This window comes from Oreochromis aureus, linkage group 8 (assembly GCF_013358895.1).
Source record: "Oreochromis aureus strain Israel breed Guangdong linkage group 8, ZZ_aureus, whole genome shotgun sequence".
Classification (NCBI taxonomy): domain Eukaryota; kingdom Metazoa; phylum Chordata; class Actinopteri; order Cichliformes; family Cichlidae; genus Oreochromis; species Oreochromis aureus.
Window position 1 is genome coordinate 19,942,300 of NC_052949.1, and position 20,939 is coordinate 19,963,238.

A 20,939-nucleotide genomic window follows, 5' to 3' on the forward strand; every position below is an offset into this window, starting at 1 on the left:
ACAATGTGTGAAAGATTAAGTTGCTCCCCATAAACTTGGGAAAGCCGTTATTCTGCAGTGAGAAAGATTATAAGTTCAAAAATATTAAATATATTCATGAATATATTCATACAGTTGTGGAAGTGGACATCACAGCTAATTCCCCACAAGGCCAGACCACAATACTAACAGAAACTGCAAAAGTGCCCAAGAGCTGCTACTCACGCTCTATAGGTCTCAGTTATCATGTTAAATGCTAAAGTTTGCAACATCACAATTAGACTAATCAAGTGTGGCTTTTTTGAAAAGGATTGCCAAGAGAAATTTTCATCTTTTTAAAATATGGCAGCAGAACTTCAATTTAAAAGTTGCATCTAAACAAATCAACACAATTTCTGTAACGATGTGCTTTGGACAGACAGCCAGAGAGATGATGTTTGTCCCCTGTCGAACACAGCCCTAACCCCTGTAATGTAACATGATGTAATGTGGGGTCTGAGCCACACAGGTTGTTTAAACCAGGAACCAATTTGCAGTGATGTGACAACTTTACCAACTGTCAAGCACGGAGGTGGAGGGGTAATGATTTAGGCTTTTTTTGAAGCCGCAGAGAATGGACAACTTGCAGTCAATGAGTTGACACTTCAAGTTACTGCTGCTTTTGAAGTTCTACAAACTACTGAAAAATAGGGTGTTGGTTTTTTAACACACTGCTTCTGCATTTTTTACTGGTTGTGCTAAACAAAATGTATACAATGGTAATATGCTATATCATGTTTTGTTGTTGTTTGTGGTTTGAAAACTTAGAATGTATTGCTGTTATCAGAGAGGAAATCTACAGTAGTTCCAGTAATGGTTACACACACACACTCACACACAATATATTTGATTTCAATAGAAAGCGAATGCTGACCCTTTACTGTCATAACTTTTTTTTTTAGGTCTTCAGGCTGTTTTAAGTCCATTCTTTACTGTGTCCTTTGCCTCTGCACAACTTTTATACTGGCATGCAATAGGGCAAGTAAATTACACCGGATGCAGTGCTGCATGCTTATCAGGTATCATATACCGTATAATATGTTATATGTTCCATCATAAATGGATGCAGGATGTTACCACGGATTTTAGAGACCCCAAGGCTTTGTGCTTCTTACCGGCTGTGCCGTCAAAATCTATTTTTCCGCTTCATTTCCATGCTGCTCACAGTTAAGCTCAGTGATCAATATTCTGTCTGGGATGGAGCAGAGCATTAGGGGTAACATGAAACCAAGGGTGAGGAATGTTTAAGACCTACATACTTAGTCTCTGAATCATGCATGAAACAGAGGAGACCTGACATGGAGAAAACAGACGTTTTGTTTTACAGTAGAGTACAAGTCAGGCGGAATAATGTACTTATAGCAAGACGTACTCTGTACCGTCTGATATGAAAGGTTAAAACATTAAAATGGCAGCAATGCATAAGGGTAAACTGCCAGATATAAAGATTTGTGACTACTGTGCAAGCTATCACCTCTAAGTTTTATTCTTCAGTATTTTTCCACATTCTTTTACACATAGATTTAATTTATAATTAAGAACAGAACATTTAACAATAAATGAATGAAAAATGACAGAAACAGTAAAAATCCTAACATTTAATATCAACCCTATCAGTAAACAGTACCATCCCATTACTAGTTAATGACTAACTAGATACATGACCACATCTACTAACAAAAATAAAATGTACAGAGAAATGCTGTTGTGATTTTCAGCATTTTTATTAATTGGCCTTGGTTTTAATTGATATTTTATGGATCATTAAACACATATGAATTCAATTTAAAGTCCACCTTTAAATGAGAGTGCTACAAAACTGATCCCACAGCCTCAGCTTGGTGCTGTTTGTGCTTTGCCACTTCACTGGAGACAGCAAACTGCTTCCTCTGATGCCAGCCTCAAACACAGATGGAGCAGAAGCAAATAATACCAATAGAGGACGTATTAGATGTTAATCATACAAAGCAAAATTCTGAAGTTTTTGTAAAATGGGCCAAATAGAAACAGAGAGAAAAACAGTCTCTAACCTAAGAGTCTAATTTTAAAAGAGGACGTTGATGTTCTGGAGATTTATTCTAATCCTATATGCTTTTTTTCACAGTATGTCAGCTAGTAGGCAAGGTAGTAGTCCACTACATACAGTGGTTAAAAACTGCATCTAAAATGTCTATGTAGACTTCCCAGAAAGCCAGATGTGGTGTTATTTGCAGATGTTCAGTTCCTTTTTCAGTGGATGAATAAACCAATACTACAGAACATTATATACTGTGTTGTATTGGCACATGATTTTTTTTTCTAAAATGTGCACATTAAGGACAATAATGAAAAAAAAAACAAAACAACCAAAAACCTGTTGGGGCCAGGGGCAGAGACAAGGGGTGGCCATGGGTGGCTATGTTCAACCATATATTAATGGTGAAATTACATCCAGAAATTATACCTTCAGCAAACCTGTTTTGCCATAAATGAGCGTATTTCAACAGATGGTTGCAGATCTATTTTTGTTTTGCTTTTTTAAATCAGATGAGGGTTAAAATTAAAAACCAAACAAATATGTTATTATTCTACATAGTAAATGTACCATTTGACTAGAAAGACTAACACATGAGCCTACAGCAGTTTGTTTCTCTCTTGGCCACCCCTATGAAAAATCTTGTCTTCGAAACTAATCTGACAATCTCAATAGATATCAATTTCTCCTAAAAAGAAAAGTCAGTGTGATCATTGTGCGCCTAAAGATGTGTAATCATGAATGATTAAGATACAAATAAGAGGCATAGAAATGAAATCCATGTCATGTCAGTCCAGTTTCTACAGTTACAATGACTAAGCATCAAAGAACGCCACACCAGGCCTAAAGCCGTCCTCTGACATGTCTGAAGGTGGGCTGGTGAAACCATTCTGCCACACAGCGTATAACGACTGCACTCATGCACAAACACATTTTACGTTTACTACTGTCTTCACCTCTACTGTGCAGTCTCTGTGAAATTGTTAATTTATGATAAAATAGTCAGACCTGCTGAAAATTGTCCATCCCCACATTCCCACCAGTTTTTTAATGCCATTGAGTGAAATTCCACATTGCTCATAAACTGTTTCTGCTGGTTTTACATTATAATTCTCGGTCGCCCTCTCCTCCGTAAAGATAATTATTGGTTCCGGCTGGTTGGACGTACTCCTCAGTTTTGTCCCAGTCTGATACCCAGCCTCCTCCTCCTCCCCCAGCCATGCCCCCTCCGTTGGGATCCAATGGCTGGTTCGTGGCTCCGTAGCCCGCTCCACCGCTTGTGCGATACAGTTCTTCCGTCTCATTCGCAAGCTCGTCCTCGTCCAGGATCCCGCATTTCTCGTCACTCAGCTGCTCTGGCTCTGCCCAAGGTTGTTTTTCTCCAGATGCAAAAATACCTGCAGCAGACACGCAAACTCAGTGAGGTAATAAATGACATGAATGTTACAGACCTAGACTTTTACAGAGTTTTGCTGAATTTTCATCATTCAGAATTTTTGTAGTTGATCTGGTTAAGCACAAGAAGGGGGCTTTGCATACCATAGAACATAACACCTCCATAATGAACGAGTGAGGCAATAAGAAACACGCCCTGCCACTCTTCTCGCGTCTATCAGACAAACGTGAAAGAGAACCATGAGAAAGTTGAGTACACTTACAAGCACACATTATTATCAGTTAGTCACAAATTCAGAAACAGTTCTCACCTTATGCTTTGTCATGGCACCGACTATAAGTGGGCAGACCATCCCAGACAAGGTGCCTACGCCGTTGGAGATACCCATGAGGATACTAGCATAGCGCGGTGCAATGTCCAGGTGGTTGACATTGAAACCTTGTGAGGAACCATTATTATTATTATTATTAACATCTTGTGATAAAAGCACAACTATGTAGCTGCTTAACTTTCAGTCGCCTATCATTTATGATTAAAATCTTTGAAGGAACACTTCATATTTCACCTGAAATGGCGAAACCAGAGAAACCCACAGCCAGGACCAGGAATGTAATGGCAATGCCTTTTGTGTGTGAAAAACCAACTACCAGCAGCAAGGTAGCCTCCATCCCAAACCCTGATGCAGGCAAGCAAAAAACAGACATATAAAGAGTTTTAACATATTACAGTGCAAGCGCTTATTTTGTTGCCTTGTGTTCACACTTTTTGCTAACTGAATGCGCCTCGGTTGTCTTGTCGATTGGTTAGAGATAAGTGCCTTGCAAGCTTCTGCATTTCGCTTTGGTGTTTGATGTTTGGTTTCTGTCTACAATGTAAAAATAGCAGACAGTGGCAGGGCTTCTGTTTTTGATGAGTCATCATTTGCCTTATGTGGCAAATGACTTCTCACCACAGTCGTGTTTCTAGCTGCATAATCACCTACAGATATACTGTGCTTTTTTTCTCCAGTGTTGCTTATTTCACTTCAAAGTGCATGCAGAAAACAGCATAAAATCCAAATAATTTTATATAAGGACCATATATACACTGCTCCTTAAACAGTTAAGGGAACACTTAGATATTGCATTGTCAGTCTGTTCAGTTAGGAAGCATAACCTGCAGCTCTTACAGGCTGCACAGATAATGAGAGTTCATGAGCACGGTATGAGATCTCGATGTCCTTGAATGGGACGTGTGCTCACAGACAGGTGCCGTGTCGATTGACTGGTATTCGCCACAGAACACCAGACCCAGCAGGTCCACCGCTGGAACCACTTATTCTTCACAGATGTGACCACGTCCACACTGCCCATGACTTCCCAGGCTCTTTCAGTCCTGCCAGATGTGATTGTTTCATTTATGCAAGTTTTCATTTTCCCTTCCCCTTAGTTGGTTCTTTCTTACCTCCACAGTTCATTAGCTTCCTGACATTCGTGGTGGTCATGATGTGGTTGGATCGCAAATAGTCAGCAATCTGGCCACCAATGGGCACAATGATGGTCATAACCAGATGAGGAAGAGCAGACACTATTCCCACCTAGATGAGAACAAGAAAAAAGCCTTAACAGGTGCAAAACATCCAGTGGAAGTTGGCACAAACTGTGCGATCTCTGCCCTGTTATATACTACAGTTATAATCTGCCTGTAGATAATGACTGGAGCTCAAGCTAACGTGCTTATGACGCACAGAAAAGTACATATTTATATAGTTTCTTCCAGACTTTAAGGTGCAGTCGGAAGACAAACTACATTCAAATACAAAAACTAATTTAGAAAACTCTTATTTTACACCAAGATTTTAAATAAAATTTTAAGTTCATTAAAGGTCAAAGTTGAGCTTATACATAAACGTCAGCAATGTCGATATAGCATATGAAAGCGCATGGAGAGAGCTGTCAAGATAATGCAGCATCAGAATGCTGGCTGATGTCAGGATGTTGTATTAAAAAATTTGAGGTAAAGGGTCCTTCCTGGGGAAGGAACTCAGAGAGCATTTCCTGTCAACAGGCAGTTGTGCTCTCTGAGTGCTCCTGTTGCTTGTTTGCAGCAGGGTGGTGCAGACCATTGTAATGGTGGCAGAAAGGCTCTAGAAATCCTCCCTAAAGCCATTGTTCTTCTGGTACTCTGGTTTCCTCAGTCAGACATACAGGATATTTATTTAGTGATTCTAAGTTGGGTGTATGTGTTAATATGAGACAAAGCTTTGAATGATCAGTAACACTAAAATAGAAATGCTTCAGTGTAACAGCATATAAATTAACTGATATTTAAAAAATATGTACCATAGAATAATTTTCAACCTTTTTAAAAAATTTTAATTATAGTAAATTAAGGTGAAAAATTGTTGTCAGTGCTTCATGACTTGTCAATATAAGATGCAAACTGCAATGGTACAAATGAGGACATTTAAATTTACCACTGCAGTGGCAAGACACTCAACCAAAGCTGCAGTGATGTCCTTTATTTTCTGATATAACTGCTGAAAAGTTTTTGCTTGTCGACTGCACATGTTACCTTGCTAATTTCAAACCCAAAGACCTCCTCAAAGTAAGCAGGCTGGCTGATGAGGAGCAAGTAGAAAGTCCAGCTTCTGCAGAAGTTGGCTACGATGATGGCATACACTGGCATGGAGGTAAAGAAGGCCCTCCACGGTGTGTTGAATTTCTGTAAGGGAAAAATGTGATGATGATTATAGTGATTTTGTCTCAAACGTGTTCTAGCAAGCTCTTTGCTTGAACACGTAACTAATTCATTTCTTAAATGTTTTCCTCTGAAACAAACGAGCATCACAAACGACAACAGAGCAGGGCGTGTGGAACTAAGTTTTGCTTGAATGCAGATACAGAAATGACTGCCGATAAAGAGTTTCTAAATCTGTCACTGTGACAGATAAACAATTGAGCTTCTGACTCAGTGTTTGCTTGTTTATCATCTCCGCTCTCTCTGTTTGAATCAGCATATAAACTCATCTATTTTTAAGAGGGTTTTTTTAAACGTGGTTTCATAGCTATCCTGTAAACTAGTGAAATGCCCTTGAATGAAGTGTAGTGTTTTAATTGAGAGATCTTGAGAAATCTGTTGCATGCACTGACCGTTACTGTGAATTGGGCTGACTCGCCAATGCTTTCCTCAATGTATTTCCTCTCCTCCTCGGTGATGGTGGGGTGAGCTGCTGGACTTTCATACGAGACCAGGATCCAAAAGCAATACCACATGACACCAAAACTTCCTGGGGAAGGAACAGGCAGATTGGAGAAACAAGATTATTTTTTTTCCACATTAAATCATTTGTCGTTGCACTACTGTGCAAACAAAGACCCCTTATTTCTTTATATTCTTCTTCCAAGATCCCAGACTTTGCTGTAACTTTTTAAAGTGGTCTTGAGCAACAGTTCTCTAGCCTTCATGAGTTTTTCTTTGGACAACGGTTACTTTTTCAGGCCAGTTCTTGTACCCGTGCCTAACTATGTTCGGAAGAATGTGTTTACTTGTTAAGCCACGTGACACTGAGCTGCGAATCATTCCAGAATAAAAAATGCATCCGACTCGAGGGATGAACCAGTGTTGTGTCTACACATTGCTAGTACAAATAGTTTGCTCCATTTCTATACAAAAAATACATTTTTTCCACCAACAAATTGATTCGCAAAGACCTGTCTGCTGAATCTTTAAGCATAAAATACTTGAGATGTGCTGAGCATATCTCGGCATGCTGTGCAGTGCTTCCTTTAAAAGTTTTGCCGAAACTGGACAATTTTAGGTCAAAAGAGGAAGTGGCGCGTCTAAAAAAAACTATCTGCAAATGAAGACTATCCGAAAGTCCTTAAGAAAGAGTAAAAACATTGGTAGCACTTTATAAAAGTGTCACACCATTAAGTATTAGTAAGGTATTAATAAGTGCTTAATTAATCATTTATATATCATTACTCCTCCTTAGTATGTCCTTTATAAATACGGATATGTTTATCTATCTGTTACTGTTACATCGTGTACAACTATCACTGGTAGTACATCACTTCTACTAATAATCATAATAACATTCATAATAATATATCTGTTTTTATGAATGTCAAACTAATGAGGAGTAATGATGCATAAATAATGAATTAAGCACTTGCTAATACCTTAATAATGCCTAACACTGTGACTTTATTATAAAGTTCTCCCAAGAAATTGATCCATCTACCGTTCACTGAAGCTTCAACAGAGCTCGTCTCAGTGGGAGGGTGGCTGTCAAGAAGACATTCTTATGGACGGGAAACAGGGAAAACACAGTCATGGATTGGCCTCCCCAAGTTTACCTCAGCATTAATTAGGAATGTAGGATCTCCAGAGAACAACACAAAAGGCAACCAACATCCAAAGAAGAGCTCTGAATGTCCTTCAAAGAGTTCAGATTTTGTGTGTCGAAGAATCAAGGTAGTCAAATATTGACTTTCAACTTTGTTACAGTTGTACTGAACTATTGCACTAGAACTGTTTTTGCCTCATATGCTGTTTCAATAAATTGCTGCGCCGTCGAAAAATAAAAAGAACTAAGGCATTGCTCAAGATTCTTTCCACAGTACTGTGTTCAAAACACGTAAACGTTTTGACATGACATGTGGTGTAATTTATTTTTTTTTACCATGAGACTACATCCTTCTGGTATTTATGGCGCTGGTCTGTTGTGGTTTTCCTTTTCTCACAGTTTCATTATGAGTGAGGCTGTACTGTGTGATGGGTGCGTTCAGTGTCTTCACAAGCATTCGCATTTTCATGTATCAACAGCTACAGCTGCACTTATTATTCCGCCTTAAAACTCTGTTGTCAGCTTTAACATGCAAACAGTTAGCTTATTAAAAAATGCATATTCATTCCAAACTGAAGGGTTTGAAATGAGGCCCAGGGTAAAGGCGTCTTACCATACACATAGAAGACAGATGACCATCCTGAGTACTGGACTAGGATTCCAGCTAATGGCATGGCAATCACAGCACCAGCATAAGAACCTAAAACAGGAAAAAAATGATTTTATTTTGATATTAATTATATATATTTGTTGTTAATTTTCTTAATCTATCACCCATACTGCTCTTCATTTGCTATAAAATGCAGTGAATTTCTCAGTGTAATTTAAACTATCTTTTTAAAAATGAAAAAATTGAACCCAAAACAGCACAGGATTTTAGTCATATATGTCAAAAAAGCAGCAACTCCCCCCTTTTACCCTGCTGATTCATTTGTAATCATTAGTTTAACCTCTAATTACTCAACTGTTTTACTGTTGTTATGAACACCTATTGTTTGCAGGCAGAGCTGCTGAGGGTCACTGATCACAGACTCACCACAAAAGGCTGTTGTTGCCAGGCGACTTCTTTCAAGAGGTGGTGCCCATTTGGCCCAAATACCATGACATGCCGGGTATGAAACCCCCTGTGGGAATAGGAGTAGAATGTAGGAATTTGCATGATTATAAATAATCTCAACTGCATTATGTAAACAGAAGCACATTGCAGTTCCAGGGGAGTACTTTAGGGGAGAGGGAAGCACCTCCACAAGTCCTTGAAAGATCCTGACAATGATAACGCAGCCAAAGTGCATACGAGCTGCTGTAGGAATGAGCATGTTCAGAAAAGATGTTGCCACTATAGCAAAGCCAAACACCCTGAAAAAGAAACAAAACACAAAGAAGAAATTACCCCATTGAATATGCTTTGCGACAAAAGCTGATTATTCCTTGCACGATGCAGGAAGTTAACAGACCTGTTTGCTGCAAACTTTTGACAAATGAACCCTCCTGGGATTTGAGTTACAATGTATCCCCAGAAGAATGAACCGTGGATCATTCCCACTGTTTCAGGATCCCAGTCAAACTGTGCTTTCTGTTAGGACACACAGTAAGACACATCATTTAAAATCATAATTGGATATGTGCAGCTGAGTTATTCTTTCATTTCTCAAAAGCAAGACTGTATTTAACATCATCTAAAAGTGGACATTGTATAATTAACAGTAAAGAAGAACCATAAAAAACAGATGTTGTCCACTGCTGACACCTGCTGACCAGCCACAAGTATTCCCCCAGATCTGTCAACTACATCAAACATTCACTAGCTGGCCCCACGTCCTCATTTTAGGTTTGACAGCGTTTTAGTAGGTAAAGGTGAATGGCTTGGACATGAATTGTGCTGCAGTTTGGGGAAGGCCTCGAAGGGAACTGCTGGCGGCTCCCAGGCCTGGCAGATCCCCATGTACTAAATATAATTCAAGAAGTTAAAGAACTGAAAAGGGGAGGGAGGGTGAGGCACGTAAACGAGAGGGAATAACTTGTAGAACTGGGGGAAGCTATAGATGAGAATCAGAAGCAGCGTGTTTGGAGGCGTGGTCTTAATATCTAATTATATCAAACAGCTGGAATTGGAATAAACCTTTTTCATAGGCAGTATTTTGGTTTTACTCTAGCTTTGTTTGATTTGGTGGATCGGTTTTTAGGATGCCTGCATTGTTCAGTCCTGGTTAGTTGAGGAAATTAGCTCTTCCCTTTATGACTAGTTAAAATGCTGAGACTCTTAGAAGAAAGTGAAGTAGCTTGGGATCATGGGAGGTGCTGCCTTCAGGTGATAATACAGAGAGAAATCGTTCTCATGGAAGTCCTGCCATGTTAGTTTTAATAATGTGACACTTTGGTATGCTTACTCGTGTTTTATCATTCCAGGCGGTGCAAATAACATTTTCTCATGTTGTTAAATCCTAACTCAGCATTTTATGAGTCCATTAGACATATATAGTCATATGTAGGGTACCTAGCACAATCACCCATGGCCAAAACAATCTTAAAACAACATAAACAGTCATAGTACACAATATGTAATATGGCTGTGTCACTTCAGGGGAAAATGTAACATTAACTCAGACTCATCTGCTGTCACTCACCACTATAACCTCCTTGTTGTCTTTGAAGATGGTGTGGCTGTTGACCATGCTGACGATAGCCACTCCCAAGTTACACCGGATACCAAAGGAGATGCAGAAACCAATGCCAGAGAGGATTGCGATGATGTAGCGCCTGGGCAGACCGAAGCACGTGCAGTCCACCACAGGCATCTCCTTCTCCTCCACCAGCTCTGGCCGGCCCTCTGCTGACAGCTCGATGGTCTCGCCATTTTCCTGTTTCTTCTCAATAGCTCTGTGAGGAAAAGTGGGTAGATTAAAAGTGTCACCTACATTTAGGTCACTTTATTGTTCCTGCATCACAAATCTGACAAGTTATCTTTGAAGAGGGAGTAGATAAACTGTATTCTTTAATAAAGGCAAAAATATTTGTATTTCTTATCTCTTAAGCATAACTTGCTAAAGAAATAACCTTGAAAATACACAACAAAACACTCTTGTATGCAAATGAGTCATTTCAAAAAGCTTTCTACTAGTAGAATGTATTGTTTACTGATTTATTTAAGCTAAGCAATGATTCATAAGTGACAGGAAATAACTCGAGGTTCAACAGTCACTAAGTCCTGAAAGCCTAATGCATGTCATTGATTTAACTTCAGAGGAATCAGTAAGTGGGCCTGAGGTTTTCCAATCTCTTGCTGCCACAGTGAAAACAGATCCTCTTCTGAAAAGCTTGTTGACTGACAACTTGGCCTGATGAAAGTGAGTGGGTTTAGATGTTCAGACAGTCCTCCTGGGTGTCTGTTTGACTGCTAAGTCAAGCATCTTAAAAAAAAAAAAATCACAGTCAGCACAAATGTCCATTAGCATCCCGCTGCTGGGACCTGCTGTTAACGTTTTAACTTATCACATTAAGTTAATACAGTCAGGATTTTTGCGCTGCACCCTCACAGAAACCGCCAGCAAAGAAAAGCCTAAAGCGAGCTGCTCTTCTGCCTCACTGCGAAACCCTTAGAAACCACGAGGTCTGCCAGCCTCCGACAAGCATCAAATATGCATCTAAATGTAGCCGTCATCTATTAAACATGACACGTGAAAAGCTGAGTTGTAAGATAAGACCACTGCAGGTCCAGCTACGATCACAGAGATGCACAGAGTACGGCTATACTTCGTCAAAGCACATCCACAAACTCAAACCTGCATCTTTTAGCCAAAAATCAACTGTGCAAATGTAGAGCAGAGATCATGGGAATATTTTGTTTGACAACTTGTACCGAACAAAAGGAGATTAAATGAACCAGATTAGATTCATAACTGACTCTTCCTGATTTTTAATTGGCCACAATTTTGACAGGTTAGGAAAAGCCTAGAGCAGGTTATGATACTGTCATTGTATGATTACATGGAATGTGACAAACCCTTCAGTGAAACAGTGACCAAAAAAAGCAATCATGGAGGCAATAATCAATAAAAGTATCGATGAAATATAATTTATATTGGATATATAACTAAATCCAGTTTTAACCTCTTAGGGTCAGTGCATTTAAAAGCCACAATAGTTTCTATTTATTGTTTCATGTTTCAGAGTTGGACAAGTAGGAAGTGACAGATCAGTTTTTAGCTCATCCAGCTAAAGGACCGATGAGTTCATGATGCCGTTGGTCTAGCCGTCCACACTTTATATTCCTGTTAGAGCGTTAGTCAGATCACGCTTGTTATTAATCTCTGGCTCTCTTCCACAGCATGTCCTTCATCCTGTCTTCTTTCTCTCCCTCGAACCGGTCGCAGCAGATGGCCGCCCCTCCCTTCCTGTTAAATTGGAGTTTTTCCTTCCCATTGTCGCCAAAGTGCTTGCTCATAGGGGGTCATGTGATTGTTGGGCTTTTTCTCTGAATGTTTTATTGTAGGGTCTACCTTACAGTATAAAGCGCCTTAAGGTGACTGTTGTTGTGATTTGGCGCTATAAAATTGAATTGAACTGAAAATTGAATAGATTTTAGTGAAACTTAAAACAGTGATCACCTAATCGTGGTCAAGGTCAGTGTCAAGGTCACATTTGCCATTTTACAGGCAGTATCTTATAAACTGTGAAACATTATGAGCTGGATGAGTTACTGCATCACTGCCCTTTAGGTTTTATATATAAGTGAGAAGCTTCTATTGACCTGAATCAGCCATGCAATTTGAAAACCTCATCCACTGATTTATGCTGCCGTGGTAAATATGATCACAGTGAACCTCTGATGTAGCACCATGCTCTTCCTGACCAAACAGTCATTTTAATGATGACAGGAGACTGGAGGATGGCGTGAGACACTCACGACCAAACACAAACAAAGCTGATAAAACTATCCAAATCAAAATATGCACACAAAATAACCTTTCACACGCTGAAATGTGTAGCGTGTGATGTAATACGAAAAACCCTAGTCATGATGGTGCATTTAAGTGATTCTTGTGATTCTGATGCTGTAATTTTTTTTCCTAGATTTCAGTGTATTTTTATCTAAGGTCACTGAAGGTTGAGAAACAAAGGAAATCGCAGAAGTGACTAGGACATATGACAAAACACCTCAGGTCAAAACACTTCCCAGATCTCTTTTTTTGTTGTGAGTAAATCTGTGTGTCATACTTGCGATATTCAACAACAGAGCTTGTTCATCTAGTGGCAAAAGCTTTTATATGTACATCTGTTGTGTAGGCCCTGGAGTTAAGACAGTTGTTTATATCACCCGATGTAATATATTTCCTGCAGACTTTAAAATGACGTGGTTATTACCAGAGAACTGCTGTGAGGTCATTTGTGTTCCTGCCAACAAATCTGTCCAGAACATTCATACAAAATACCAACAAGATTGAAAACAGCTATGCCGTTATAAAACATGCTCTGTTGGTAACTGTAAGCAGGGGTTCCAACGATCTTCAACACCGATCAAGTATTAATGATTTTCGTTGTTAAATTATTAATATCTCTGGCTCTCTTGGACTATTTTTGTCTGGGCTGGCCTCTCTCGTCTTTCTTCCTGTCTCTTTTTCATCTTTAACCCTGCATCTTACCGGCTTCTCCTCTGACTCACACATAGTCTCACACATAATTCACAGCAGTCCTTCCTTATTTTACACCAGTTTATTTCCCTAGTGTCCATATATGTAGTTTTTTTTCCACTGGCTGTACACTTGTAGTGCTTTCGGTCTCACTTTACAGTAAAGCTCTCTACTTATGATGTAATTTCTCAACATTTACCATGTAATTTTTGTCCTTTTTAAGCATCTCAAAACACAACTGACATTTTAAATGGAAAGTTTTAATTAACACTGAACATTTCTATGCAATTAACATATTTTGGGTATTTTAGAAGAAACAGCCAATGATGTTTCTTCTTCTTACATTGCAATTGCACATTATTGTTAAGGGCATAAGCCTTATTATAGAATATCATAAACACCCCTTCTTTCATTCTAATTACACATTATTTTGGTGCGCAAGCTGTAATATGCTTCAGCGTTGTCCCATCTGAATAAGGGGGCACACCAAGTCATTTCTTTAGAAGGTATGTCCACCAGAAAACACAATAAATGAAGTATAATGCAACAAAATGTGGACAATCTGAAAAGCGGAGATTATGCCATACAGCCAAAACTGCTAACAACAGTGTGTAAAGAACGAAAACGTGTTTTTATTGCCTTAAAGTTATGTATTATATTAGAAATAGTCACATTATAAATTGTGCCTCCTTCTAAATTAATCTAAAGGTGTTCAACACTTCAAAATGCAGTTCTCCTTTCCTTTAAAACCTCCTTGCTCTGCTGCACTGACATTTTAGACTCATTCGGAATCAATTAGTATTTTCGATACTGAATATTACACCCTAGACTAATTATGGTGAAAGCATTTTCATTATACTATAGGTCAAGGACTTTATTATAAAGCCCACTATATTTTACATTTTATACTGTATCAGTTGCAGTGACTTTTCATGACTGACCCCGGGTTAAGGAAAATCCGTCGTAATCCCTAAAATCTCCCTGACCTTCTCTCCCTTTCTCCCGTTACACCTTGTAGAAAAGCCTCGATTGAATCATTCCTGTAGAACAACTGAACTCAATCCCAAACAAGTAAAAGTTCTGTTGGAGTATAGCATAGCTGAATGCCATATTTCCTAAATCAATGCACTTGGTTCTGTCAGCGGGTTAATCTCTTAATTCATACATCAAGGACAAATGTAGGGCAGACCGCCAGCTCGGACACGTTGGAATAATTGATTAGATAAGAGAAAGTTGATGGGCTGAAAATGCTCCATGGCATTAATACAAACTAAGTCTCCTAATATAAAATGTTTTTTAAAAATCCCCTATCCGCTCATGTGGCAGTTATAACGGACGAAGGAAAAAAGTATTAGAGAGTTAATCATAAAATACTCGCGTGGAACGAGTTTTCCAGGTAAGTCTTTTGAGGATAAAACCTGAGATAAATAAGAGATTCAGGGTGTGTTCGAGTCAAATTCCTGCTGATCCTGAAAATAAAGACAAGTGCCAGCTGTCTACTATGATCACTGACTGAAATCACAGACGATCGCGTGACTGCTAATTTGCTCTAATCAACTTTGAAAAGAAGAAGATGACGCTTGAACAGTAACCATCAGGTAGAGACTTGTATAATAAAACAGGCTAAAGGTTTAGTCATTTACAATAATTAAATAAAGAGTAATTTTCGAATGTAAGGTGCGGATTTCGCGTGCGGAGAGTAGGAGCGGTCACGCAGGCCGATGAGCCTTTTACGCAAAGCAGCCAGGTACCGACGGGAGCACGTGAGAGCAGTGCGCTCCGGTGAGATGACCTGCGCTCTCTGCCGCAGGTCGAGTGTCCTAATCCCGGCTATGAAAGGGGGGTGCGCGGGGGAGGAACAAGATGACAAGCTATCTGGCTACTTACAAGGGGAGAGAGGAAGAGAGACGTGGCCAAGGTGTACGCCCTGCAGGGATTTACGTGGGCCGACAGCTTGGACGGGGAGATGCTATTTCTGGAGGGGATTTAAGTGTTTAGACGCTGCATCAAATCCCGAGAGAAAGAAAGGGGAGTCCACCTATTAGTTTCTTGCTATCGGATAACTGGCCAGGTTCCTGACTATCTTACACACTATTTCTCAGGAGTGCCCAATGAAGGTTTTTGCTTTGTTTTGTTTTGCTTTTTGCAACTGAGTGTCAACAGAATTGGTTGCACTGTCACTATAAACCTATAAAAGTGTCCCAATAAGTCAGTAAAATGATACTGAGTTCTTAAATGTCTGTTTTTCTGTTATTATAACCGATATATAACAAGTTCTTATGATAAAATAGCTGTTTTGTTTTATGAGGTTACTGTCCACTAATGAGATGTGAGATGACCGGTTTCTTAGGCCTGTTTTTCGCTACACACAGTTCCTCTTTGGAAGAATAATTAGAGCAGATTATCAACATTGTCTAATCTCTAAAAATGGTGGAAAGTGAAACATACAGCTTTATTAGTCTTTCAGAAAAATCTTGATAGACACCCCCTCCCCTCATACACACACACACACACACACACACACACACACACACACACACAGTGTCACAGTGTCTCTGTAATGTGACAATGTAACAGCACGGCAGAAAAGCTTGGGAGAAATGGATCCAAATATCGATCCAGCGCTTCATCTTACACTGAGAGAACATTTTGAGCCTGAAATGTAACTTCATTCTGTTTTTTTGTTCTTCGGGAACAAAGAATGATACACACTGCTTATAAAAGAGAGTTTGAACATTAATTGGGGTTTCTTTTTTAATCTCTTATCAGCTACTGTAAGTCGCCAGTGCCACATACAGCGAGTTATTGTGTACACACTTCTTATATGAAAGATTTATAAGCGGACATGTATTTCCATATTATTGATTCAGGCCTCTGGACATTATATTTCTTTAAATCTTCTCAATAGAAACACTGATAGACTAACAGGCCATGTTTCAGCATCAGTAAGAATGAACTTCCCCTCAGGTCCGCAGCTTAACCGCTAAACACAAAGCTCCTTTTTAACATTAAAGGTCATCCAGCAGATGTTTCTGCTCTGTTTCTGTTCCCTGTGGAGGAGATTTTACATACCCGTATATTTTCCCAAGAGCTTTGGCTGCCACGGCCTTAAACCTGTCCGGCCGGACCTCCATCCTCACGGCTCCAGGACCGGACCAATGTGCAGTCTTTGCGCGCTCCCGACTGAGCGCACAGCCTTTCTCCTCTGCTTCCCGGCTTCTTGCGTCTTACTCACATTAAAAGAACCGATTTGGTTGGGTCACCAGCTTTCTTAACTCACGCTTTCATGTGAAACGAGACTCGTAATCAGCGACAGACTGTCTAGAGATTTGACTGAGCCTGCTTCAAGTCCCTTTATATAAAACCAGTCGAATATGCATGTTCAGCCCCACTTTTCCGGATACCCTGTCCAAACAAACTTCGTCACACTGTTTGGTGTCCGTAAAGGTTCACAGAGAGTCGTAGGGAACTTTCGATAAGATTCATAGCCAAACGTTGTCTCTGGCCATGGTCCTGAAACAGATTACTGCTGCCGCTAATCTCTCCAAGTGTGTAGTGAGTGGAAGGTATACGGCACTTCCTTCCTCGTTTTAAGCACCGACTATCCAAGCCGCGGCTATTCTTGGACTGCACAAGCCTTGAATGGGGAGTTAGTGTAAACACTGTCCCACCAAGAATATTAATAGAGTTTCTGAGTATTTGTAAGAAGGTACGCAGACTCACCTCGGGACAGTGGTTGTGGATTAGATTGCAGGGTTTTTCCGCGTTTATGACCAGAAAATAATTTTAGAAGGATTGAAAATCAATAGTCAATCAATTGTCTGTCGATTTTATTGTTTATTTTAATATTTATGTACAGCGCTTTGTGATTGTCTATCTGCGAAAAGCGCTTAATAAATAAAGTTTACTTACTTACTTACTTACTTAATAGAACATCACAAATGGAGTCTTGAGCTCTTCATGATCTGCACCTTACCAGCAGGGGCAAAGGCAGGGCTGCTATATGTCATTATAAGTTAATGGAGTCACTTATTTGGTGCATACTGGCGAGCTGCTTTCTTTTTTTTTTTACATATAGAAATGTTTAAACTAGCATAAAACAGGCTTAATGTAACTGTATACTGTAGATAGAAAAAGTGCAAAAGAAAAACTGCATTGTTTTATGACTGTGCCTGATTGTTGATTTGGCCACTCATAAAGTTGTTGCTACTTCTCTGATAGGTTTATTTGGGCTTTTTTTTTTTTTTTTTTTTAGCAATCAAGTAATCAAGATAGTTTTAAAGAGGCAAAACACCTTTCCCAGTCCAAGAGCCTGTATTCCTTTAACATGCACAGATTAAATCAGGCTTGTTATGTTTATTTTGCTTAAGTCATTAGTTAAACTTGCACTGCAGCTCATGAAGTAATAAATGGAGCTGTAATTTTTGATCACACAACTCGAAAGACATTTTTTTTTTTTTACTTTGGAGAGTTTATTTTCTAATTAGAGGGTGGTGCAGCTTTGAAAAGATGCTGGAAAAATCTAGTTTATTATGTGTAATAAACAAAAAAAAGGCACAAATGACTACAGTTCATACATATAACTGTGACTGAGAATAATGGGCAGTGAGGGTAAAGGAAGTCATGATTAACATTAACAGAGCTGGATGTGAAAGTGCCGTATATAATATCGCTAAGCTGTGCTTTAGTTTCCTCTTTATTTTACTGCTGTTGAGTAAAATCAAAAATTAGTCTATGTGTACAAAAAAACAACAACACAAATATTCCAATAACTGTAACGTCTCCCTTATCCATCATTCAAAAACAGTAACCTACGCAAGCATGTCATATGTAACTCTTCTCCAGATCCTTCGCTGATATAGTTCTAAGAGAGCGAGAGGAGAGGAAGAGGGCAGGCAGGGGCATGGCAGACGGAGGAGGGGACAGACTGGGAGGGACCGAAATTATGGATGGCGTGTCCGAGAGAGAGCCATAACCAGCTTTCTGCAGGTCCATTACACTGGAGCTGACGGAGGCGTGAAAGAACACGGGGGGAGGGTCCATGGAGTCTGTGTCTGCAGACAGAAAATAAGATGCACTTTTAAAAGTTTTCTTTACATAGAAAAGCTTTTTTAGATTTTAGCTTTAAGATAATCTAAGGACAAGACTCCAAAACAATGGAAAATCAAACATAATCAGTCGTGTTTATAGTGTATATATTACAGATTTGCATTTCCACACACTAAAGCATCACTCTGCCTCTAAACAGCAGCAAACAGGAAGTGCTTTGGTACCAACAAGTCAGACAGAAAAGATGAGAGAGTTATTTTCCTGCTGATGATAATTTATAAGTGTCTTATAAGTGTTGTTGTTGACAGTCTCTCAGGAATAGTTTCACATGCTGCCACACAGATTCTGATCATTTCTGTTTCCAACTCAAATTAAACATGGTTCTACCTCAGAAACACTGAAAGCTACCTGGGTCATTGTTGAGCTGGGTGTGCATGTACTGCTGTTTGGTGTAGAACTTGTTGTAGATGCAGTACACTGCAGCCATCAGAGCAAAGGTTCCCATGGCTGCTGCGATGAACAGACCCACTTTGGCGTTATCTTTGTCTACAAGGGCATCTGCAGAGGCACAAACACACGACGGTGCTCATCAGAGTTTTCACATAAAAATCCTTCTAAAATTGAGCTAGACAAGAATTCAACATTTAGCACTGCAAATTCAAGCAACTGCAATATAAAAATCCAAAATAGTTACCAGAAGTCTAATTTTTCAAATAATACATGTGCCATTTGATTATAAACACTTTACATTTAGCTGTCCAAACTCAGCCGCTCAAATATTTTCAGTGGGTGTAACTTAACTTTCTTCCACCTCTCCAATTACTTGAAGTTAATGTAAACTCTTCTGTGTTGTCCAAACTAGTCAGCCTGTACTTTTTAAATTAAACTATAAGCAGCATCACATTGTAATAGAAAACATATTATTTTTCTATAACAAAACATCAGTGGAGTGAACTTGAAATGCACTTGACAGCACTTCAGTTAATCGTAGCATTGGATCAATCTGCAGTCTGTAAGCTCTTACTGAAAACATTGAACTTTCCATATACTCACACAGAACACTGCAGTGCTAATGCATTAAAGTGCAGACTGAACCTGACAAACAAGCGTCGGCTGGTCGTTGCTGTTGCTCCCCTTTCTTCCTGTCTTTCTTGAACTGAGGTAGTGATCCCTGCTACGGTGTAACCCATAGTGCTCTGCCCAGCCTGACATGGCTCACATTGATGCTTTCCTATTAACCCTCACCAAAGGTGATATCATGATGGTATTAGGGCCATACACACCCACTGAAAAGTATATATCTAACTTTGAGTAGTACTTAGTTAATCACAAAAAAGAGTTCAAGTTTTTAAAAAAGGAAGAAAATGTCACAGAAACAGAAACAAATAAGTAAAAAGACATTTTTTTTTAGCATATTACGTTTACACAATTTAATCTTTGTAATTACTTTGAGTATTTGGATTTACATGGTACAATTTTTAATTGATTGTCTTGTCTCACTGCTGGATGGCAGTGAACATAAAGCTCTCTTTCCCAGTGTTTACACACTTACATGTCCGCATTGCGTTTAAATTACTGGTTTCCTCCTTTTGGAGTAGGTCCCGTATGTGTGGGGGTGGAGGTGGAGGAGGAGGAGGTGCTCCTGGGGCCTTATGGGCGCTGATTTTCTGCTCAGACTTCAGTGTGCTCTGGGAGCTGCTCAGTGGAAATATCAACAGCAGACACAGAGCTGCCAGGCACGCCATGTTGGTCATCTATGAGTACACCTACAAATAAAAACAATGCTTATAATAAAAATAATAATAAAACACAAAACCTTTGCTTCTTTAGTCTGCATCTTACTCATGTTAAAAGTGAAACATATACAGTACTGTGCAAAAATGTTGAATCATGTCGTGTTTTGGTTTTGGTTTTTTGAGCAATAGTTCTTCAGGCTTTCTGAAGGTCTTTCAAAGTTTTTCTTTTGGTTTTTCACTTATTTTCAGTCCAGTCATGTACCTGACCAATGGAGCATTCATTTGGTAAGTCATTTAACAGTGACCTATGACTCATTCAACCATAAAAAGGCACTTGACTCAATGGATGAACCAGTGTTGTGTCTACAAATAACAGACAATTTAAACTGAATCTTTTAACACTTTATTACTAGTAGTTTTTAATTTGTTCCCATTTCTTTAGTTGAATCTATTTTAAAAAAAAAATGCCAAGGCTAAAAGAGTTTGACAGGCATAAAATAGTATTTTTGCACCAAACAAGGGGATTCTCAGTGTTATTGGTTAAAAACTTGGCAGATGGTCTGCAGTATGTCCTTAAGAATTTTGAGGAGGCTGGACAAATTGAAGAGCAGACAAAGTGCCAAACCTAAAAGAATTTCCATAGCAGATGATTAGCATCTGAAAGTCAAGATAAATTCAATGCAGACCTGACACAGGACACGAGAGATGCTCTCATCCCTTCACCAAAGAAATGGTCTCAGTGGTGGGGTGGCTGTCAAGAAGCCATCCT

The 20,939-nt window shown here is 39.3% G+C and overlaps 1 protein-coding gene across 1 annotated transcript; it reads right to left on the minus strand.

The window, feature by feature from the left end:
• Nucleotides 1–1,495: 1,495 nt before the first annotated feature.
• slc17a7b (solute carrier family 17 member 7b) lies at nt 1,496–16,689 on the minus strand. The gene is made up of 13 exons (XM_031739356.2): nt 16,458–16,689; nt 10,383–10,635; nt 9,213–9,331; nt 9,000–9,114; nt 8,795–8,882; nt 8,372–8,458; nt 6,560–6,696; nt 5,982–6,131; nt 4,872–5,004; nt 3,994–4,104; nt 3,739–3,866; nt 3,572–3,641; nt 1,496–3,429 (listed from the first exon to the last, which is right to left on the minus strand). Exons 1-13 carry the CDS (start codon nt 16,517–16,519, stop codon nt 3,137–3,139), a joined length of 1,746 nt encoding a protein of 581 aa, XP_031595216.1. The 5' UTR covers nt 16,520–16,689; the 3' UTR covers nt 1,496–3,136.
• Between the last annotated feature and the right edge of the window lie 4,250 nt (nt 16,690–20,939).